General features: G+C 37.3%; 1 protein-coding gene across 5 annotated transcripts in view; it reads left to right on the forward strand.

Moving 5' to 3' along the window:
- Positions 1 to 17,195, forward strand: part of TRPC4 (transient receptor potential cation channel subfamily C member 4) — a 192,201-nt gene that overhangs the window by 75,688 nt on the left and 99,318 nt on the right. For all 5 annotated transcript variants that reach the window (XM_032403122.1, XM_032403123.1, XM_032403119.1 and 2 more), the window contains one exon: positions 6,632 to 7,150. In XM_032403122.1, coding sequence (XP_032259013.1) covers positions 6,632 to 7,150 — 519 coding nt within the window. The remainder of the gene's footprint in view (positions 1 to 6,631; positions 7,151 to 17,195) is intronic.

A 17,195-nucleotide genomic window follows, 5' to 3' on the forward strand; every position in this document is an offset into this window, starting at 1 on the left:
AAAGCCTTTTTCTCCACACCTTCCTTTCTCTTGATCTCTCTCTTTCATTCTTTTTTCCTTTTCAGAACATTTAAAAATTTACATTTTCTTAACTTTGTATTGATCTTTGATTAACTATTACATACATACATACCCCCACCATTTGTCCTTTCCTCAGTTCCCCATCATCTTGTCCCACGGTAGATTCCTCAGGAGGGACACTGTGAGTATAGCATTTCCCAAATCCTTGCATATTTAAAACTATCTTTTCTAAATGAACCCAGATGAACTGAATAACTTCCCAGGAAAATGCAGTTTATACTAACTGACCCCATTATTGATAAAAAAGCCAAGCTAATTATTATGCAATAAATAAGAAAAGTTACTGAATAACTATCCCATAAAAGAATAGCAAGCATTGATGGGTTTCACAGGACAATTTTGAACTTTCAAAGATCAAATAATTTCAGTGCTACTTATTTTTTTCCCTCACAGTATGGAAAACAGATCAATCACATTTTGGATTCTTCAAGAAGCAGATAAAGATTTTTTTTTATTATTCATTTATTTGAGAGAGAGAGAGAAAAAAAAACACGAGCAGGGGGGAGGAGCAAAGAGAGAGGGAGAAGGAGACTCCCCGCTGAGAAGGGAGCCTTGATCCCAGGACCCCAGGATCATGACCTGAGCCAAAGGCAGATGTTTAAGCAACTAAGCCACCCAGGATGCCCCAAGGGGAGGATAAAATGAGTTGATTACAAAAGATTTATTGGAAAATAACATTTTGAAAGTAAAAGGGAAGGAAGCAGGATTGAGAAAAGGAAGCCATTAGACCATGATGCAGAACTGACAAAAGTCCCTGCCATTGTAAAGGGGAACTCACCAGAGGTGTCCCATCCTGGGTGGAAATAGGCCCTTGTCTAGCCTACTTATTCCGTTATTGTCCTGGGCTCCAAAATTGAGGAAGAACCTAAAGAGGTGGACAGCTGGAGGCTATTAATTCTTACAGGTAGGCAGTAAGTCTTCTCGAAGAAAGATCTGAGGGGCACCTGGATGGCTCAGTCGGTTAAGCGTCTGCCTTTGGCTTGGGTTATGATCTCAGGGTCCTGGGATCAAGCCCCACGTCGGGCTCCCTGCTCAGCAGGTAGTCTGCTTCTCCCTCTCCCCCTGCTTGTGCTCTCTCTGTCTCTCTCCCTCTCAAATGAATAAATAAAATCTTAAAAAAAAAAAAAAAGAAGACAAAAGATCTGAGGGGCACATCTCCCTGTATTCCAAAGGAAGAGAGAATCCATATGCTTTTTATGAAGCAAGCACAGTATTCATACCAAAATTTGATGAAGACAACATAGTAAAGATTATAAATCAATCTCACTTATGAACATTGGTGCAAAAAATATAAATAAAAATATTAGTCATACTAAAAATATTACACATTTGACCAAATGGAATTTAGTTCAGGAAAGCCAGAATGTTTCAATATTAAGAAATCCATTAATTTAACTTGCCATGTTTTTAGGAGTAAGGGGAACAATTATACAATTATCTCCATAGAAATGGAAAAGGCCTTAGGCAAATTCAACACCCTTGATAATAAATAATAAATAAAAAATTCAAAATGATTTCTTGACATATTGAATGGCATAAACAAATAGGTAGGTAATTGGCAATACCAAGTATAATGTGCGATAGTCTTGAAATTGCTATAACTGCTAAAGAAAACTATATGACCCAGAAATTGCATTCTTAGATATGTATTAGCAGACATGGACAAATATGTGCATAGGAGCAATATTCTTAGCCACAAATAGGAAACTGGAAATCACACAAATGTTATCAACAAGAGAATATTACATAAATTATGTTATATTCATAAATCAAAATATTATACAGAATGGAAATTACAAAAAAGATTGCTTCTAACAATATTAATGTATTTCAAAGAGCTAATGTTGCCCAAAGAAAGCTAGATGTAAAAAGTACACACTTTATGATTCATGTATATAAAGTGAACAAGTGTGTGTGAAAGTGATCTCTGGGGATAGGGTTTAGGTTTGTGATTACAAAATGTAACAACCGGCAGGTGACAGGAGGAAGGTTCCTGAGGTGCAGGCCCTCTTCTGGATTATTATCTGTGTTGTGTCACACAGGTGCATACACATTTTAAAAATATATCAAGCTTCGGGGCGCCTGGATGGCTCAGTTGATTCCACGACTGCTTTCGGCTCAGTCATGATCCTGGAGTCCTGGGATCGAGTCCAGCATCAGGCTCCCTGCTTGGTGGAGAGTCTGCTTCTCCCTCTGACCCACCTCCCTCTCATACTCTTTCTCTCTCTCTCATTCTCTCTCTCTCAAATACATAAATAAAATCTTTAAAATATATATATATATATAAAGCTTCACATTAACAGTTGTGCATTTTAATGAAGGTATGTTATACCTCAATAAGTTCAAAGTGAATAATTATTGCAATTAATCACTATATATTGAATAAAATAAAGGAAGAATCCATGGGTCCATAGGAATACTCAGTAATAAAAAGGAGAAGAGGGCATAGATTTACATATAGAGGAATACAAGCTAGTAAATGTAGAAGTGATGATAGAGTAAGATAACCTCCAATTTTCAAACACCATGTAATCATTGCTGCAGGCATATAATTAGTACTCAATAACAGGCAATTTTTTTAAAGTGTTTTTGTTTTATTACTATTTTTCTTAATGGAATGGGAGAAACCCCAGAGCCTGCCTCTAGGACATGCCTAAACCTTGACGTGTGCCTGCCTGGCTGGCTGGTCAGAGGCCCCGCAGACTCCTGCGTGAAGGACCCCTAAGGCCAAACAGTCCCCAGTGTCTAGTGGTCCCTGACCAGCTGGGCCTCAAACAATTAATGGTAAAGACAACATATAATATATTGTTGAATTTAGAACACATTTTAGAGTAAGAAGTAACTCTAAGATAATTAAAATTACATAATTTAAAAAATAGTTATTTATTGGCCAATAAATTATTATTGTATTGGTGGTCTTATAAAACAGTTTCATTCAAACTGGACCATTTCCTTACACCACACACAAAAATAGACTCCAAATGGTTGAAAGACCTCAATGTGAGACAGGAGTCCATCAAAATCCTAAAGGAGAACACAGGCAGCAACCTCTTCGACCTCAGCCGCAGCAACTTCTTCCTAGAAACATCGCCAAAGGCAAGGGAAGCAAGGGCAAAAATGAACTATTGGGAGTTCATCAAGATAAAAAGCTTTTGCAAAGCAAAGGAAACAGTCAACAAAACCAAAAGACAACTGACAGAATGGGAGAAGATATTTGCAAATGACATATCAGATAAAGGGCTAGTATCCAAAATCTATAAAGAACTCATCAAACTCAACACCAAAAGAACAAAGAATCCAATCAAGAAATGGGCAGAAGACATGAACAGACATTTTTCCAAAGAAGACATCCAAATGGCCAACAGACACATGAAAAAGTGTTCAATATCGCTCGGCATCAGGGAAATCCAAATCAAAACCTCAATGAGATACCACCTCACACCAGTCAGAATGGCTAAAATTAACAAGTCAGGAAATGACAGATGTTGGCGGGGATGCGGAGAAAGGGGAACCCTCCTACACTGTTGGTGGGAATGCAAGCTGGTGCAGCCACTCTGGAAAACAGTATGGAGGTTCCTCAAAAAGTTGAAAATAGAGCTACCATATGATCCAGCAATTGCACTACTGGGTATTTACCCCAAAGATACAAAAGTAGGGACCCGAAAGGCTACGTGCACCCCAATGTTTATAGCAGCAATGTCCACAATAGCCAAACTGTGGAAAGAGCCAAGATGTCCATCAACAGATGAATGGATAAAGAAGAAGTGGTATATATATACAATGGAATATTATGCAGCCATCAAAAGGAATGAGATCTTGCCATTTGCAACGACGTGGATGGAACTGGAGGGTATTATGCTGAGTGAAATAAGTCAAACAGAGAAAGACATGTATCATATGACCTCACTGATATGAGGAATTCTTAATCTCAGGAAACAAACTGAGGGTTGCTGGAGTGGGGGGTGGGGTGGGAGGGTTGGGGTGACTGGGTGATGGACACTGGGGAGGGTATGTGTTCTGGTAAGCGCTGTGAATTGTGCAAGACTGTTGAATCTCAGATCTGTACCTCTGAAACAAATAATGCAATATATGTTAAGAAAGAAAAAAAGAAGAAGAAGAATGTAGCAGGAGGGGAAGAATGAAGGGGGGGAAATCGGAGGGGGAGAAGAACCATGAGAGACAATGGACTCTGAAAAACAAACTGAGGGTTCTAGAGGGGAGGGGGTTGGGAGGATGGGTTAGCCTGGTGATGGGTATTGAGGAGGGCACGTTCTGCATGGAGCACTGGGTGTTATGCACAAACAATGAATCATGGAACACTATATCTAAAACTAATGATGTAATGTATGGGGATTAACATAACAATAAAAAAAATTAAAAAAAAAAAAAAACAGTTTCATTCAAGGGCGCCTTGATGGCTCAGTCGATTAAGCGTCTGCCTTCGGCTCAGGTCATGATGCCAGGGTCCTGGGATCGAGCCCCACATCGGGCTCCCTGCTCCACGGGAAGCCTGCTTCTCCCTCTCCCTCTGCTTGACGCTTCCCCTTTGTGCTCTCTCTCTTTCTGTCAAATAAATAAATAAAATCTTTAAAAAAAAGGTTTCATTCAAAAGTTATTTTCTAAAATAAATTCCTTATAAAAGATACAATTAGAGATGTCCATATATTTAAAAAATTAAAAATTCACAATGATTTATTGAATATTAAGACTCATAAACAGAATATTTATTCTTGGTATATGCTCACATATTTTATCAGTTATTTTGCCATATCTCTCTCTAATACTATGACACTGGCATTCTTCTGAAATATGAATGCTTTTTAATATGACCATATTATAATTATTTTTCATAAAATTTTGCTGAAGTATTCTTCAAAGTTGCATTTTATGGTTAATGAATTTAAAATTATTGATAGCTTTTTAAAGCCATAGAAATCTAGATGAAATTCTGTTGAATCCAGAAAGCCCCTTCAAATTGCATCTATTACTTAAATATACATTTAACGTAGGAACTTATTTACTTACACTGTTTTTGTTTTTCCTCATGTCGGCCATAGAAAAAACTTGAAGTATACTTTCTTAAAGATTACGTGTTTAGTTTTAATTAATGACATTTTTCTCTTTGTAATAAATAAATAAATTTTTAATTAATGTAATATTTAAAATGAAAGCCATTTACTTAAAAGTAATGAAGTATGTATTGACCCTGCTTGAACATATAGTGCTATCTCAACAGTGTTGTTCCTAATTTTGTAATTAATAGGTACTATCTTTACCAACTGATTGCATATATTTTAAATAACCTTTAAATAGATAACTACATCTCGTTATTCTTTATAGAGTGTTTCTTATAAAATAAATAGATATTCTAAATGGCCAAATAAATTAGAAGCACACAGGCTTAATTATTCTCATATAAAGATTATACCTCTACTTAAAAGTAGTGTAATTAAAGTTTCATATGAGTTTTGTTTTTCTCCACATAGTTGTTTTGCTTTTGAACCTTTTATGGTTTCCTTTATAGTTTACAGTATATTTTATATGGTACATGGGTCATCATTTTTTCTGCCATGCTTTTTTAACTCATCCTTATACAGCATTTATTTTCAAAGATGCCTCTTTGTGCCAGCAGGAAGAACTATTAAACCAAAAATTGTAAAGCATTGTGGTGTGGTGGAATACACACAGCCTCGGGTGTCAGATGGACCTGGGGGCAAAAAGTAGGTCTTGCACTTATGCACTGAAGGATCCCATCTATAAGATGTGAATAATAGTGAGGGTTAATGTACCTAACAAACGTTGACTAAACAGTACCTATTATAGTATTTTCATCATTACCATTCCTAGAGTAAAACCCAAAGGAAATGGAGCAAAAACACAGGGTGACCTGATTCATTGAGAAGCATTTGTTTATTTCTGATAAAATGGTGATGGAGCACTTGTGGTCATCTGGAAAATATACTATAAAGTGATAGATGAAAGCATAAAGCATGAGGCCAGCCTTCTTATGTTCTGCTGCCACCTTTAATCGTTGACTTGGTTTTAGGAATGCAGAAGATAAAACAACAAACAAACATACAAACAAACAAAAACAATTGAAGAACTAAAAGACATATTGCAGAAGAAAAGCTTGGGTTTAAAACAAATCATTAACTATTATTCAGCGTATTTCTTGATTATTTAAGAAGTCCACACCTCCCTGAAAGAAAAGCAAAGATTGAGAGTCAGAAAATAAGCTGGGAGCAAGGAAGTCTTTTATCAAGTAAAGACTTCCCATAGCCACTTATTTGAAGATTTCATAAAATGTCAAAAGTCAGATTAAACAAATATAATAAGAATAATGTGTCATTATATCGGAAAGTTGTTTTTTTTTCCCACTAATTTTCTTTTGTCTTTTGGCAAAAGAAAAAAAAGCCATCTCTCTCCTGCAAAGAAGCCTGGCAAAAGATTTATGAACTTTGTTCAGCGTTGCTATAGCATGCTGTTTGAAATTCACAGGCTTGAACAAATGAATAAATATTCATCACCTCTGGTTTCTTCTTTTTTCTAGGTGCCTCCCATACTCCTTGATAAGCAGTTCTCTGAATTCACTCCAGACATTACACCAATCATTTTGGCAGCCCATACAAATAATTATGAGATAATCAAGCTTCTAGTTCAGAAAGGAGTCTCCGTGCCCAGACCCCACGAGGTCCGCTGCAACTGCGTGGAATGCGTCTCCAGCTCGGACGTGGATAGCCTCCGCCACTCACGCTCCAGACTCAACATCTACAAGGCCTTGGCCAGCCCCTCTCTCATCGCACTGTCAAGTGAAGACCCTTTTCTCACAGCCTTTCAGCTAAGTTGGGAGCTTCAGGAGCTGAGTAAAGTGGAAAACGAATTCAAGTCGGAGTATGAGGAGCTGTCCCAACAGTGCAAACAATTTGCTAAGGACCTACTGGATCAGACAAGGAGTTCCAGAGAACTGGAAATCATTCTTAATTACAGAGATGACAGTAGCCTCATAGAAGAACAAAGTGGAAATGATCTCGCGAGACTCAAATTGGCCATAAAGTACCGTCAAAAAGAGGTGAGTGTTGCCAGACCTTTTTATCAAAATGCCATAGGATTTATTCACAGTGATGTCAACTGGTACTCTAAAATTATGTTTGGGCTTTAGAGGCTTTTCTGCTTAACTGTAAAATGGATGATATTTATTCTTTGCCAGATTAATAATTTCAAAACACATTGAAGAATGGCAAGAAATGGCATAATAACTGGTGATGGCATTTGGCGAATGTGGTAAAATGTACACATTTACTGTGGTATAATGGAAAAACGGATGAATTTTAGAATCTCCATACTGAAAGTTCTGGTTCTGCCATTTATAACTCTTGTTACTTTAGAGGGCCTTGTTACTTTTCAGATCTCTTTGAGATTTAGTTTCCTCATCTGCTTAATGGATTTAATATTCATAATATTTTGCTATATATATATTTATTTATACATATAAAATATATTCCTCAAAGATTCGTAGGAAGTATAAAATATGTGTGGATGGGTGTGAAGGCTCTTAGTAAATTACAAGTTCTTATGTTAATAAAATACATTGTTAGAAGTTATTCATAAAAGAAAAGCCCTTAGTCCAACAGCAGATGAAAGTACTGAAACCTCTCACGTCTGGCTTAGTCTCTTGATTGGTCAGGAATAAGAAATTAAAGAAGTTAGTTGCAGAAGAGTTATAAATTTCTCATGAAATTTCCATGGATTTGAATATTAAGTAAAGAAAACTCAGATCTGTCAAACTCATCACAGAGCATAATTGTTTTTGTTTCCATTGCTGAGTTAAGTGAGTTCTCAAAAATCTGTTTACTTCCATCTTCAGAAAATATTGGTTCTGTGTTCACTCCTGAATTATAGTAATTATCTATTCTAGAAAATCAGTTGGAGAAAACTATATAATGTAAGATGAAAAAGAAAAAAGGACTTCTGAATAAAAAGTGTATGCAATTATTTTTTTGCAGTCAGCCCTGATTATTCCACATTAGTCTTGGCTGCTTTGTCTACTGCTACTTACTAAATATTTAAGGTTCAAAATACCTGAATTTACTTCCTCGAGTTTTTCCTGTAGTTCTTTGGCCAGTTGGCATGGGATCCTGAAACTAGTTGAAATGATCTTTTCCCCTAACAATGAAGGAAATAGCTTCTTTTGTGTGCATTCCCTCTGATTCCAAAATGACACACGCTAGTTTGAGCCATGTCAACAGTATCAACTCATTTTTTTTTTTTTTTACACTCTTGTGTTTAGGGCTCAGGGACCTGATATTTTAACAGAACTAGAATAATTTTAATATACAACTATATGCAACTGATGAAAAACTTCACTTGATTAGGGTTTTTTTTTTTTTAAGATTTTATTTATTTGCGAGAGAGAGAATGAGAGAGAGCACAAGAGGGAGGAGGGTCAGAGGGAGAAGCAGACTCCCTGCTGAGCAGGGAGCCCGATGCGGGACTCGATCCCGGGACTCCAGGACCATGACCTGAGCCGAAGGCAGTCGCCCAACCAACTGAGCCACCCAGGCGCCCCTTGATTAGGGGTTTTTATATACTAAATATGACACTTAAAAGTAATAGCATGTATGAGAACTGATAAAATGAGGGGCACCTGGCTGGCTTAATCCGTAGAGCATGTGACTCTTGACCTCAAGTTGTGAGTTCAAGCCCCATGTTGGGTGTAGAGATTACTTAAAAATAAAAAATCTAAAAAAAAAAAAAGAAGAAGAACTGATAAAATGAGGTAAGATATTGATGTGGCCTCAGAATTTGAGCTAGTTCTTCTCAAGTATCTATTATTAACCCAGTATTATGCTTCTCTTTCTTTAGTTTTCTGTGGGGAGAGGGATTTAAGGGATTGACACCATAGTTACAAAGGTCTTCTCCTATGATATATCTGTTCAGGGTTGAAGCTATCCTGTGGATGGTGAGTGAGATGAAATTCCCAGGATGTGAAATCCACAAAATGAAACAAAGAACACAGTAGCAGCAACCAGCTGTGCTCACCTGTTGCATTTTTGTTTGCTCTGCAGTTAGCGAAACAACCTAGCTCTATTTTATGCCTACCCTGATTTTGGTCCTGATATCATAACTGATTTAACTTTGTCTTTGGCCACAATGACTTTTGTGAAAGCACTGGGACAAAATGCTCATTGAGTCTTTTACCATCCTCTCTGAATGGAATACTACAGAGACATTTAATCAAACGAAGCTGCCAAATTCTTGTCAAAAGGTTGTCCAAGACAAAAAATTTTAGTATGAATTTCTTACATATTAATATATGAGTATATTTTTACTCACAAATCATTTTTATACATTCTATTCATTCATTCATTTCTTCATTCATCAACTCTTTGAACATATATTTTACCAAACCCATGCCAGGCAATGCTCAGGGCACTTAGGACTCCATGGTGGTGTGGCTCTGTCCTAGAGCTTATCATCTATTACAGGGAGACAATAAAATGTTAAATCTATATTGTTCTCAGTTTTGTTTCTGAACAACTAAAAATTTTCATTCCTACTAAACATTTTTTTCTTTGCTTAGGTTCTTTTGTATATTCCAGGAATATACGAAGCATGTTTAACTTCAAAGCCCATTCAACAAAAAGCCACAAATTGAGTCCTTAGATGTGTCAGAAGCAAAGCTATAGAAAGTGTTTGATCATTTCTAAGACTTCTTTCAAGATGCTTGTACCTTTTGCGCATAGGAAGTTGCGGAATTGGAGGCTGATCATCCTTAATGATACAACAGGATGAAGGGTGGCTAAAAACACATACCATGTAATAAGAAAAAAAGAATTAGTAATATCTTTTAAAAGATACATTTTTTAAAAGACACTGCATTTGCATTTTCTCTTTTCATCTTTCGAAATGATAATGGAGAAAAAAATTAAAACAAAATTCCTACAGAGTTGTTCTAGAGTAGCTTTCATTCAGTATTGAAGAGCACATTTCCCTTAGGTTGAACAGTTTTTCCAAAGCAAAGTAACACTGGATGACTAATAGCATTATTAAATCAAGAATAAGGTTTTACTTTCCTATAAATTCTTTGAAATCATAGGTCATGTTTTATGAAACATATTCCTAAATTATTTAGAAATTATTGACTTCAGAATACTTCATGTAAGATTTTCTAGTAAGATCATGTGTCTTAAATGAAATTCTGCGTTAGCGTAAATGTCTTGCCTTGTGTCTTTTTACCACATGTGTTCCCAGTTTTAGTTTAAAAATGTTTGTGGTTTGTCTTTGGTCCATCTCTTATGTTTTTGGAATGCCTTCTTATTAATCTTCACATGGCTAAGTCCCACTCACTCTTTCAAACTCATCTCAGGTCTCCCCTCCAACAGGGAGATTCCATGAAGCAATCCTCCTCCATACAGTCTCTGGGATAAATGCCCTTCTTCCACACATTCTATTTTGCATTGTATTGTTACGTTTTGCATAACAAAAAAAAGAGCATTGCTCTTTTGCTCTTCTCTTCTGGATATGAGTGTCAGGAACATATCCGTCATATTTACCAGTCATACTTCAATACTGAAAGATAGAAGGCGTTCAATATGAATGCACCTGAAGTTGCAGACTCTCTTAATTCTGGAAGGTTCCCTGCATGTTTCTTTGTCTGATTAAATTGCAGTGTTTAGGTTGATTACCTACTAACAGCCTTCTCATGAATTTAAATATTAAAACAATTCATGTCGCGGGGACTTGATTACAGACTTATTCTGGTACTTCTGTAATATCATCCAGAAAGAAAGGCCTGCATTAATTGAATATCATGGATATTTTTATAGGCATAGACAGAAAGATTTTATTTCTATTAATACTTAACTACAAAACCTGCTGCGACCGCCACGCCCTCTACCTGGATGTCATCCTGGTGAACATGTGGTAAATCTGATCTAACCAGAACTCCTAGCCTAGTTCAGCTGAGCACGTGAGATGATTTCATGACTCAGCTTCTTCATCATTAAGTCAAGCATGTCAACATTAAGGTGTTTTTTTTTTTTTTAATTTTTGCATTGTGATAAAGCACTTGCTTTCTTCAAAGAATGCAGAGTCTCCTTTTCCTTTCTTTCTTAACCCCCTTTTATTTTTTTTCTTCAAAGAGTAATCTCTTTAGTCTTACTCTGAAAAGAGAGCAGGGAAAGTCCCCTTCACCAGGGCTAGAAGCCGGCACCCCATTCCAGTGTTACTCATCAAAATGAAGAGTGTCAAAGGAAACTGGAAAAAAAAAAAAAAACAGAACCAAGCACCCACCCCCTTGGAACTGAGTCTCCTCTTGTGTATTAGATAAAGGTGAGGCGAGGCATGACTGAAGACGAATCTTCAACAAGTAACTTGTTCCTTGGTTCCTGGTGTAATGTTGGCAGATACAGAGTTTATGGCCGTTAAAATCACTTCCATGCTGTCACTGTTCTTGCCTAATATTTGCAAGATCAGTGCATGTATTTGGAGAGCTTGATGCATCCCTTAAATATTTTCACAGTAAAGACCTTACCTAGTTTGTTGCACATGGTTGCCCACATTGTGAAGTTACTAGTCCACATTAAAGAAGCCTAGATCTTGAATAATAATAGAAAGCAGTGAAATACATTATTTTGTGTGAAAGCATTACAATTCAATCTCTTTATAGCTCTTCAAATTAAAGTGAAAAAAAAACCAATCTTACATAGTTAACGGCGTATCTTTTTCAATTTAATTTTCCCTTTTGTGAAGGCATGTCAACAGCTTTGCAACATTAACTTTAAACTTTGGTACTAATCTGGGTTCTGTCTTATAAATTAATTAATGGAATTGTTAAAGAGGCAGGAGAAAAATCAACATTTGAACAGCCCACTATTCATACCCTTCTTATCGTTTGTTTATCTTGTCATGGAGCAATGAGAGAAATGTGAAGAGATTCCTGTCAATCAGATGCCATCCATAGCATCTGATTCCAAATATTGGAACTCAGTTGATTCCAAATATTCCAGAATCAAAGCTCTTCAAAGCTCTCAAGATTTATGGTTTTTGTTTCTTGATTTATTCAAAACTCCTTGATATGGAATCAAGAACAAAGAGGAGACATAGGGGGGTATATTCGGGGACTGGGGAACCACAGAGGATGTAGCCCTAACACAACCAGGGATCCCCTAGGTGGGAGAGAAGGAGAGGTGAAAGTGAGGGCATCAAAAGAGTGTTGGGCAATGGGAGGAACAGTTAAATAATAAATGGAGCAGAAACAAAGGAAATTTGTCTTCTTAAAACTGCCTAGGGCTAGACTTACCTCTATTTCATAAGTTTTGTTTTCTATAAACTCTTTATTGATAAGTTTATCATGACAAATTTTTTAATTCAAATTTCATTTGAAAAGAAGCAATAAATGACTGTTTAAATTTGAACTTGCTACTGTATGAATTTCATATTAAAAATGAATAAAACATACTACTCATGTTCTTTATCGACCTGAAATCTACACGGGAAGCTCCTTCTAGAGGTCCGTAGTCAGGTGCCATTTTGTGCTTGTGGTAGCAACTGAGGAAAAGCAGCATTCTGTGTATGCATTTTTTATTTGGAAAATCACAGAGAAACGAATGACAACGTTGCTTCCCGGCCCTTGTGTCAGAACCTTGGGATGGCCCCGGCATACGACGGCTTTCTCCTCTTAGATCCAGCAGTAGATTTTGATGGTTCGTCTGCAGCCGCACAAAGCTTTGCTTTTGCTACAAACTAGGCAGAGAAGCTGACCAACTCTTATCATTTTATTATTATTATTGACCATTGGTTATCTTACAGTCTGTTGTTCCCCTCCTTTTTCACTCTTGTTCAAATCTAGGGTGTCTGAAATACACCTTTCATAATTTTCTTGTGCCTGGTAAATTCCACATCAAAGTGTGGATTATTTGGAGGGGAAAATATCTCAGACTATAGAGACACTATCTCATGGACATCAAATAACTATTCTAGAAGAATGGCAAAGAGAGTACTTTTAGGGAGAAGAATCAGAGAACGTACTGCAGACAGACAGTATTCCCCTCCATAACTCAGATCTTTCTGCTGAAGAAACTTTGAGACTCATTTATCTAAGTAAAGCTGATAATACCTTTGCCTTAGTTTGGTTTACTAATTTAACATGTACTTATTTATTTAAATTCAATTTGATATTATTTACCGTGTTCCTCTCCTTTTCCTCTCTTCTCCGTTTTGAACTGTTTTGAAAACATTTATGTCCTTCAGGTGTCTTCTTCTCAAATACCACTGTCTCTGGGAAGCCTTCCCTCAACCTCTTCCCAAGTCAAAATTAATTGTTGCTTTCTCTTGTTATGGCAGCTTTATTGCACATGTCGACTTTGCTTTTTATTTCTTTTCATGGGTTATTTCTCCAACGGAACTCCTTGCCTTTAGTCTTACTTCCTCCAGTCCAATGCCTATAGCACCACTAACGGTTTTTTTGTTTCATATTTTGTTTTGCTTTTCAAGACAATGCAAGTCCACAGCTTAGCATACCTCCTGGCATATTTACCCATGAAAGAGTAGCTAATTATTATTATTAATTATTACTATTATTGTCACTGTTTTTGTTTATCCCCTCATAGACTCCCAATATGAAAAGACTGAACACATACAGGGAAATGCTATACACCATTCAAAAAGGATTTGCTTCATCACTAAACGTTTTAATATTTGTAATGAATATTCATCTAAGCCTCCTGGGTCGCATTACACTTTTGAGTATCAAAGATAAGTTTATCCTTCTTCCAGTCCATTGGTATAGTCGTACTGTGAGCCATTTATATTAAAACATACACTATCCTCAAAAATGTTTACTGTGTAAATGTTATCCGAACCCCTAAGGTTGTCCATATTCTAATGCTTCCGTTATAGGCTGTCAAAAGTAACTTATATTGTGTACTATATACTTGATTTGAATTTGTTCTTCTGACTTGTATTTTTAAATATATTTTAGGCATCAATATCGCTCTCCCGCTACGCCTCAGAATCGGGACCTGGTATCTCAGCAGCTCTCGTAACAAAATGCGAGGCATACAATAGAATTCGAATTCATGAGGCTACACTGAGTGATACAGATAATTATGAGACTTGTAAAAGCGATAAAAAGCAGCATTCCTCTAGCTTAGTTTTGTCTTCCACTCTTCTCCGGAGCACGCTCACTGACTGATTTCTGGGCCTCTGCCTCTCCGTCCTCCAGGCATGTGTGCACACACCTGCTGGCAGCCTGGATCCCAGACTCCCTAATACCTCAGCCCAGCCCCCCACTAGGGACCAAACATTCTGTGTCATGGATAAAGCAAATGCCTGTTCAGGACTTGTCAGCCTGGCTGACAGAATTCTGACAGGTCATTAGGCATTTAATTTAACACTAGGTTTTTAGAGCTCAGAATTCAAATCCCCATGAGTTTTTGTTTTTGGGGTTTTTTTTTTTTTTTTACAACTAATTAAATGACATGAAACCACTTTCTCCTGATTCATATCTGAAAGTGATCGGGTTTTTTGCCACAATTAAATATGAAATTGTAAATGTCCAACATGTTGTATAAATTTATCCTTTGAAACTGCATTCATTAGAAAGTGATCAATTAACATCTTACAAAACATAAAATAACTAATCTTAATTTTAAATGAGATACAAAACATATTCATTTCTGTATTTTATACTCCTTTAAAAAAGTACAAAAAGGAAAAGGTTAAGCGATTTGTTTTCAGAGGTATACTCTTCTAGTCACCTGAGAAAAATGCGTATACCCACAGGATTAGCAACAATTTCTGATGTAGCTTTCATTTGCCACAGATATAAACTAAAAACATTAAGTTAATGATAATATCTTTGAATAATCCACTGTGTATTGAACACCCTCTCTCAGTCCTCAAATGAATTACTTTTCTGTATGAAACTGGTATTTCTGTCTCCATGATGATTGACAAGCAAGGGTAGCAAGAAGATTACCTGTTTTCCGTCATTCAGAAGCAGTCATTTCGTTTGTCAATGATGAAGAATGATTTCTTTGGTTTCTTTGCACAAAATTCACATTTACATTTCAGGGTTATTTTTCCTGGGTCGTTATTTAATGTCTCCTATTTTCTCTGTCTCTGATCCCTAAGCAAAATTAAGAATTACCAATTTTTGAAATTACCCATTTAACAGTTCATTCCAATTCACATTGTTTCTTAAACAAATTCCAAAAACCCAGTAGATTGTCTTCTTGGAAATTTATGAAACAGAAACCCTGTTCGCAAGAAATGTTTGATGGTTTTAAGATACAACTCCTGCTCAAGATCCCTTTTAAATTATGCATCAGAGAGGAAACTTTTTAGCTTCTCCTTCCCCTCATTTTCCTTTGACCATATGAGGCATAGTCACAGTTTTTCTAAATAGAGGGCTCTTTTGTTTGACTTCTTGGAAACAAACATGCCGTAAAACTCTCTGGGATTTTTAATGCCTGCGCTACACTTTGGTGATTCGTGGTTGTGAAGCTGTGTTAAGTATGCAGATTGCTTCTAGGTAATACCGAACTGCTAAGACAATCGCATAGGGTTATGTTCTTGTGCTCTGTGTCTCGCTCTGTTTCCTTTTTCCCTTCAGCTTCAGGAGCACATCGTGGTAGTGACTTGCCCTCGGCAGCCACAGAAAAAACCGAGGCTTTTTTCCGCCCTGGTTTTCTTTTACTTTCCTCTGGACTCGAGCTACCCAGTTGTCAGCTCTCTGCATGTTTGTAAAAAGACCTGCTTTTCCTTTGACCACTGCTTCATTTTTAAATGATAGACACTATTGTTTTTCTCCATGGCATTCTCCAAGCTCAGTGATTTCTGCCAGGCGGCTCTGGGACATGCCGCCCGGAAACTCTTTTGCCACATTCTCCTCTTTACCTGCTGGGGTGAGGTGGGGGGGAGGGGTAGCTGTAAATTTTGTTGGCATTAACCCACAGAGAAGCTAGATGGAGGGAGTTAGGTGGCTCTGGCCAAGAGATGCTCTTTCTCTCTCCAGGTATAATTAATTCCACAAATGTCTCTTCTGTGCCAAAAACCGAGGGCAGCAAAATGAGATGACAGCAAGCCCTAGGCCAAGTTTAGATTTCTTCTAGAACCTTCCGAGAACCTGGAATTTTACTCTTGCTTAGGTAATAAAATAAAGTCCATGTGTGTGTATGCACTAACATACTTAACCATGCAGAAAATGCTGACTATGAACTAAAAATATCACTGTAGCCAGATCTCACTAACACTTTATATGCTGCCTTGTTTTATAAGGACACTGCTGATGTTTCCCTCATTTTTGTCCCTCCTTCCCTCCCTTTCTTCCTTCCTTATTTAGTCTCACTCACTCATTGAAGAGAGCCCTTACTATTTGCTACTCGCTGGTGATACCCAAATCAAAGACAAAAGTCTTGCCCTCAACTAACTACCAGAGTATTAGGAATGGCAAACAAGTGAACAGCTATCGCCTGGTCACAGAAGCTATGGCGGAGCTGCCTTCCGGAAGGCCTGGAAAATGGTTCCTAAGTTTACCTCACCCTTCCTGGAGAAGAAAGTGCCCCTTAACTGAGCATCCGTGGAAAACTAGGAGTCATCCACGCAAAGAGGTTAGGAAAAGGCATTCCAGGAAGAAAAACCATGTGCAAATCATGGAGGCAAAAAAAGTGGCAGGAGCAAGGAAAGCGCCTTCATTGTCCTCTGTGCTCATTGCCACCCCACGGCCTCCCTCCAGCCCTTCTCTCTGCTTGGTGTGTGTGGATGGCTTCTTTATCACGTCTCAGCTCATATTATCACCTTCTCAGTGAAGACTTCCAGAACACCCAATCTAATTACTATCTTCTTCCCCCACCCTTAGGTGTTTCCTTTCATATCACAATGCTATTATCTTCTTGGCCCTTAACAATATCTGAAATCATTTTATTTATTTGTGTCTTTAATTATTTTTTGTCTGTCTCTCTCCCCTGTCTATGTAGTATCATCTTGTCTGACTTGATTATCACTGTTAAGTCCAGTGTAAGTCCAGAGGAAGTCCTCTGCTTGGAACAGAGGAGTGCTGAGTAAAGGATCACAAGTTAGGGGATGTGGCGGAAGTGGACATGAGAGAAAAA

Source organism: Phoca vitulina, unplaced genomic scaffold (assembly GCF_004348235.1).
Source record: "Phoca vitulina isolate PV1807 unplaced genomic scaffold, GSC_HSeal_1.0 scaffold5, whole genome shotgun sequence".
Lineage (NCBI taxonomy): Eukaryota > Metazoa > Chordata > Mammalia > Carnivora > Phocidae > Phoca > Phoca vitulina.